Source organism: Aethalodelphis obliquidens, unplaced genomic scaffold, assembly GCF_003676395.1.
Source record: "Aethalodelphis obliquidens isolate GAN/ISIS:26980383/991018 unplaced genomic scaffold, ASM367639v1 scaffold84, whole genome shotgun sequence".
NCBI lineage: Eukaryota > Metazoa > Chordata > Mammalia > Artiodactyla > Delphinidae > Aethalodelphis > Aethalodelphis obliquidens.
Genome location: NW_020838028.1, coordinates 1,780,508 through 1,788,004, shown reverse-complemented (window position 1 = coordinate 1,788,004; position 7,497 = coordinate 1,780,508). Strand labels below are relative to the sequence as shown.

The window sequence follows — 7,497 nt, the reverse complement described above, 5'->3', positions numbered from 1 at the left end:
TTTCTTTGGCCAACACAGTATTTCAAAATTATTAAACTCAAATATCTTTAGGTGAGTCATGCCCTCTATTTACCTGACAGGCCCTTAAAGGCATTTTATTTGGCAGACCCTGATTAAGACCCATCCTTACAGAAAAGAGATCAAATGATAATCATTAGTTAAATGGGTCCCTCCCTCACTGATAGCCTGATAAAGTCCAGAGCCTTGGAAATTAAAGGTACTAACAGTTACATTCAGAAATTCTTCTAGTTGCTTGTTGGATTAATTTTAAATACATACTTTCAGTGCATGTATCTAATAGTGGCTCATTTGATTAGGATCTCTGAGCTGAGCTGTTAAAAATCACTTACATCTGGATACTGAAAGAAACCAGAAAGTAGAGAGTTTTTTAAAAATGTTCTTTTGATATGAAAATTTGTACTGAAGTCCAAATTTCACATAATTTTCAAACAATTAAAAACATTCAGTCATCGTTGGTTTTTCTTCATATAAAAGGAAGTCAATTTGCTCAATGCACTATTTAGAGAGAAACTAATTTCTACTAATGTATTTTAATGAATATTTATATATATACACATAGAGACACACGCATATATACACATATTCAGAGTAAGGACTGAGCTGACCATTATTCTCGTTCTTTTCAGTTCCATCGTACTTTCTGGGAGATTCTGTTCCACTTACAAATTAAGTCTGAGTCTAGGACCCAAATAAGAGAACACTGGAGAGGTTTCCTAAAACATTAGTCCATGCTTCACTCCAAAGGTGTTAGGTTTTAGGCACTGATGAGACACAAGCTAGCAGGCTTAAGAGTCCAAACGTTAATAGTTAACTGTTTTTACGTTAACGTGGCAGAATGCTTCCATTCACACTGAGCCAGTAAGTACACCCTTGTCTCTGGCATCCTCTTCAGAACACAAATATAAGGCACCTTGCAGTGACTTTGCTTCTGGGGCCAATGCCCCTGGACTCTCCAGGATTAGTCTCTCTGATGGTTCTGGTGAATTCTCCCTCCATCTTGGACTCGAGTGCTGTTGGGAGATTTCCCAGAGTGAAGGACATGGAGAAGGGAAACCCAGAGCAGATCTTGAGAGGGGGTCCTCTTGAAGGACTACTTCTTGGATACACCTGTTGGAAAGCACTTCCTTTTCTTTGGAATTCCGCCATTTCATCCTTCTGTTCTGAAACCAGATTTTCACCTATTGATAAAGTAATTGGACAAAATGATCACTTACATCACGTTACTTCACTTCAGCATTTTAAACTGTAATTTCTTCCACTGTGCCTTCCATAGAATACCTTATCCTGAGAGCCAGCCTAGCAAAGTCCTTGTGGCTTTTTACTTCAGAAGTATCTGAGAAATTACTTTAGTACAGCATCTCCACACACTTACGAAACAAAACAACTGTGGTAAGCTGCTGACATCCTGAAAGTCAGACATCTTTCAAGACTGATTTAACTCTCTTCGATATTTTAAAATCTCATTTAGTCTGTGCTAAATTATTTATCCAAAGGAAATGTTATTGACTAGTAATAGCATCTGAGTGTTTACTTTGTGCCAGGTGTCAGGCCAGGCGCTCATCGTGGATTATACAATTTGATCCTCACAAGGACTGCAAGAAGTCCTTATTTCACACGTAAGAAAACTGAGGTTCAACGCAATGAACCAGTTCAAGGTCACATAGCTAGTAAAACAGAAGCATTTAGACTAGAATCCGTGACAGTCCCACTCCAGCGCTGAGGCTCTTATAAACATTCAGACCTCATCAGAAACTTCTGGAGACTCAATTAAGATTACATTTTATAATGCTTGGATAAATTGCAGGCTTTGTACAATTTCTAAGTTCGAGTACTTCCAGGATTTATCAAACTCGAAGAATTAGGCTCAATAAATAACAATTGATTGTAATTAACCTAAAAGTGCTTATGATGGTAGTTTCTAATTTGAGCCGTAACTTCCCCCACCCCACTTGAGTCTCTCTTTACTACTAACCTCCCTCTGACTGTGTCGTCAACTGTGCCTGAGCAGGAAACTTCACAACTGGTTTTCTGATAGTCAATCACATTGCTTTCCTGTGCATTACACTGCACCCTTTTTTAGTAGCTTTCTAGTTTTAGAACAAAAACTGGAAAATTTTTACCTAAAGAAGTAATTATTAAAGTGTACCAACCAGATATTTCTCCCAATGAAGTAAAAAATTCTACCTGAGATGGTCTTTCCAGATTGGCAAAACAATTCTTTCATTCTTTCAATGTGATGGGCAATGTCCAAAATGGCTACAAAAGAAACCTACCACAGGCAGCTGAGCCCGAAAGACTGCCATCTCAGTTGTAATCCTGTGATTCAGGCTTTTCACAAGAAACCAGTCCTAATGCATACATAGCAGAGCATTTGCTTCTGTTCACAAACTCATTTATTATTTGCAGTAGGCATTTACTCCCAGAATGCCTGCCAACTATTTCTAATGGGTTTTCACCAAGACAGTTATTTGTTGCCATTAGTGATTTTTGTCTTTCTCATCACATTAATTATTTTCTTCTCCTCTTAGCTTTTCTGTATATCCAGAAATTTTTTGAGTAATATCTCAATTTAAAAAAATCATGAAAGGAGTTTCTTCATAATCAGTGGCATTGGGACAAATGTACATATTTGGGAAAAATCATAAAATAAAATTTCTACCTCTCAACAAATACAAAAACAAATTCCAGATGGATTAAACAGCTAAACATAAATACAAAACTATAAAAATTCTAGAAGAAAATATAGAGATGATCATTACAGTCTTGGGGAGATGAATGTTTTCTTAAGCATGACATAAAAAAATAAGGCTACAAAGGGAAAACTAGATCTGACTACATTAAAAAAAGAGAAGTTTTTGTACAAATAAAGATGCCACAAGCATATGAAAAAGCCACAAACTACCCAAAAGAATTAAAAGCAGGGACTCAAGGAGATATTTGTACACACAATGCTCACAGTAGCATTATTCATATTAGTCAAAAGGTGGAAGCAACCCAAGTGACCACTGATGGATGAATGAATAAACAAAATGTGGTATATACATACAACTGAATATTATTCAGTCTCAAAAAGGAAGGAAATTCTGACACATGCTACACCATGGATGAAACTTGAAGACATTATGCCTCGTGAGATATTCCAGTCACAGAAGGACAAATACAGTATGATTCCACTTGTATGAGGTGCCTGGAGTAGTCAAATTCACAGAGACAGAAAGTAGAATGGTGGTTGCCTGATGCCTGCGGGGAGGGAGGAATGGGGAGTCATTGTTTAACGGGTGCAGAGTTTCAGTTTCGAGAAATGAAAAATGTTCTGGAGAGGGATGGTGGTGACAGCTGCATAACAAGGTGAATGTACTTAATGCCACTGAATCGTACACTTCAAAAAGGTTAAAATGGTAAGTTTTATGTTATGTGTATTTTACCACAATAAAAAAAAGCCACAAACTTGGAGGGGATTTTTGTGGCAGCTGTTAACAGGAAAATGTTACAAACCATAATATTCCAAATATTTTGATTAACAGCCAAAGTAATTGCTGCATATCTATCAACAAAAAGACAATAGAAAAAAAAATGGTGCAGCCATGAAAAGGTTAAATTCAGATGAAAAATGACCAGTAAAGTGATTAAAAGATTCCCGAGTTCTGATAATTAGGAAAAAAATAACAGATACAACTGCCCATGAGGTTGGCAACATTTTCAAAAATTTAAATAGTGGAGGGATTGCAAAAAAAGGACTACTTATTAGTAAGAGTAAAATTTGATATAATTCAATATCTTGATACAATATTTGGAAAGGAATTTTTAAATTGATCACAACTTAAAATGTACATACACTTTAACTTATAAATCCGACTCCTAGTTCCCTATCTCACAGAAATATTTTTAAAGTGCATAAAGATATGCAACAGTAAAAACTAGGAAGTAACTTAAAGCTGAGGATGGCTAAGTGAATTACAGTATATCCATGTCATGGTCTGCTCTGAGACACTCACTAAAAAAGAATGAAGTAAATGTGTATGCAGACATGGAAGGATGTATCCCATGCCATTTGAGTGGGGGAAGAAAAAGCAAAGGGCAAAACAATACTCACTGCCAGCAGCATTAATCCTAATAGCCCCAAAATGGGAACAATGCAAACACCCACCATTAGAATGGATAAACCCTGGTATACCATGTAATACACACAGCAATGAATGTAAACGAGCTACTGCTACAACACAGCCACGTGGATGAATCTCGCAAACACATGGTAAGTGAAAGAAGCCATATACCAAAGAAGGTGTACTGAGTGATCCTATCTATATAAAGCACAAAAACAGGCAAAACTAATCTATGCTGTTCAAAGTTCGGAAGGAGAAGGTAGTGACCGGGAGGGGGCAGGCAGGGGGCTCCTGGCCCGGTGGCAATGTTCTACCTCTTGAGCTGTGTGCTGGTTACACAAGTGATTTGTATTATCCTTCAGAAGATGTTAAAATAGATGCAGAGTGTGATGCCATTTTTATTTAAAATTATATACACGATTCTAGGTCTCAGCTTCTTCATTTGTAAAACAGAAATAGCAGAAGTAGCTACTTTTATTATCTGTAAATAACATCAAATGTAAGGGCACATAGTAGTCATTATGAAAGTATCTGTGTTTTTATGTTTGTGCATATATGACACACATATAAGTTTATTTTAAAAATAATACATGATATGCCAATAAACTCAAACAAGAGCCATACATAAATGACAGTAGTAACCAGAGAGTTGGATTGGAAAGGGAACAGATATGTTTTCATTTTTAACTTTACCAATCTCCCTTTTGTTTGAATTTACCGTAATAAATACCATGTAGTAACTGTATAATTAGATACAGTGTACATGCAAATAAGAAAACGTTAAATTACTTCCAAGCTGTTCGCCAAATTCAATAAGGCAAAAAGCATTCATTCCTGAGGCACTTGAATTTTAAAAACTATATAATCGACTATGTAAAACTATGTGCCTATGGATAACAACTGGGAGATAACATACAAATATGGAAACAGTTCGTTATCTCAGAGTGGAAATATTATGGTCATGGCCTCATAAATAGTCCTTAATAGGCTTGCTGCATTCCCTTTTCAACAGTTCCTTTTAAAGAAGATGCTATGTACTATAACGGATTTTCACACTTTCCCAGAGCACTGTCAGATCAATCCCAGCCACTTTTGATCTTTTAACACCTACCTCAAGTTCCAACTCAACCAGAATCCCCCAGCCTCCCAAACCTGCACACTTTCTCCCCTCTGACTCTGGTGTGTCTTACCCGTACCAATGCCATGCAGGCCAGGCCCACTGAGCCCCCCACGTGATCCTCTCTCAGGCCCAGCAATTCCTCTGAGGATCAGGTAATTCCCATCACTAGACTCCCTAGGGGTATAGGAACCAGTCCTATGACCATCCTTTCCAGAGATGGGGATTAGGGTAAGGCTCCAGAGAGATACATAAGTTCTAGGAGAACCACTGATCTAGCTCCATTATTTGGCAGTATATCTAACCTACCAGGGGCTGTTTCCTATATTAATGTCTCATATTGTTATCTAACCGTTCATGAGGTTCTGCTTTGTTTTCCCAGTTGGTTGTATAAATTCCTGGGGTCCAAGGAGTGTTATCTTAATCAGTATTTATCAATATTCCCTCTTACCTAGCACAGTGTCTTACACACAATAGACCACCAAGATATACCTATTGATTTGTCTGTCACAGACACAAAATTGCTCTGTGACATAGACAGAATTCCTATATTTGTCCCTGTTTTTAAAGTGAGAAACTGAGGCACAGAGCAGTCAATTAAGGTTATGGGCTCATTAGTCCCACACACGAGGAAAACACAGACTGGCTGATCTAGGTCAATTATCCTCTACCACACCTCGTACTGCTTCCTACGACTATAAAAAGTCGGGGGACAGGGGGACAGATCACTTCCCTAGGGAAAGGAAGCAAGGTTAAGAAGGGTTTCATCCAAAAATAACTAGTTTAATAACATCCAAAGTTAGAAACCAGGTCATTTGTATTGAGGGAAGTACAGTAGAGCATGGTGGTTAACACAGAGCCTCTGCTAGCCCTTCAGGGCCTTTATGCTGATTCAAAGATTCCAGGTGGAAGGAGCCTTGCACCTGGAAAGTCAGTTTGACAAGCAGAGTACCTGCTGCATTTCAGTTGCTGCCATCCCTCTTAGCCAAATGGCCTTGTGAACATCCTGCACAACTGTACATGGTGGCTCCAGGTTAAAGAGAATGCAAACTCCAGAGTCAGATTGCCTGGAGTGGGAGCCCAGTTCCAAAGCAGCTCCACTTTGTGACACTGGACCTCTGTTTACCTCTCTACATTTCCTCATCTAGAAAATGGGGATATTTCATATGGTGATTATAATAGGGATTAAATAGGAAAATGCTAGTGCCTTATACTGTTAATTATTTATAAGTAGGCCAATCTTTAAATGGAGTATGCTGTACTTCCCAAAAGGCTAGAAAGTCTCTTTCAAAATTATATGAAATATCATTGTACGAGAAAGGTTTGTAAAGGTTGCAAATGTGAAACTACTTGACTGTACTTGACATAAGCCCACAGTGCAAAATAATGAAATCTGTTAAGAGGTATTTATGAGTCACTCATTCATGCCTTGATTTTGGACTGGAAATGAAGAAAAAGACAGGAAAATTGGTTCCTGCTTTTGAAGGCAATTATGTAACCTGTTTCTCTGAAAACAGAGCAAACAATGTAATGATGTAAATGCCACAAGCCTTCGCTTTTCTCTTCATTTGGGAAGAATTAATCAGGCGAAAACCTAGACCTCTTCAGCAAAGGGACCGATTTCCAAATAGGAATTGTGACATATATTTCCACCCACTAAAAAATTATGCAAGTCGTTTCAATAATGCTTCAGGGTCCAGTGCTATGCCTACTACAACAAATAGTTACCAAATGAATGGATATCATTGGATTCCTTCAGAAATCAGGAGCAGTAGATATCTTCCTGCTCATTAGTACCTGTGATTCCTTTAGTCCCAAGTTGACGGCAAGTTTCTTTCGGTCTGTTTTGCTGATATATTTCTGCTTCTGAAACATTTTCTCCAGAGCCTTTCTCTGGTCCTCAGAAAAGACAGCTCTTCTTAAAATACCCCTCCGAGCTTTGGAATTAGATTCCTGTGTCAGAAGAGGCAGCACACTCTCTTCTCCTAGAGGGGAGAAAAGATACAAAAAGCCCCATTAGCTGTAGGGAGAATTCCATCTGTCTTTTCCACGACAATATCCTCCTTCTCTGTACCATGGCCAAATTATCTCATCTCTGAACTCTGCACATTTAGAGAGCTTCTTAACCTTTTTTTGGTCATGGACTCCACTGAGAATCTGATAAATGTTCTTTGCTCCCCATTGGGAAAAAAAAGTACATATGCTTGCCTTCCCAATTTTGCATGCCATGTCAGAAAGTCCATGGTCCCAGGTTAC

General features: G+C 38.1%; 1 protein-coding gene across 1 annotated transcript in view; it reads right to left on the bottom strand.

The window, feature by feature from the left end:
* Window positions 1–535: 535 nt before the first annotated feature.
* DBX2 (developing brain homeobox 2) overlaps window positions 536–7,497 on the bottom strand; it is a 40,266-nt gene continuing 33,304 nt past the window's right edge. The window contains exons 3-4 of the mRNA XM_027093515.1: window positions 7,039–7,226; window positions 536–1,199 (exon numbers count right to left, since the gene is read on the bottom strand). Coding sequence (XP_026949316.1) covers window positions 867–1,199; window positions 7,039–7,226 — 521 coding nt within the window. The 3' untranslated portion in view covers window positions 536–866. The remainder of the gene's footprint in view (window positions 1,200–7,038; window positions 7,227–7,497) is intronic.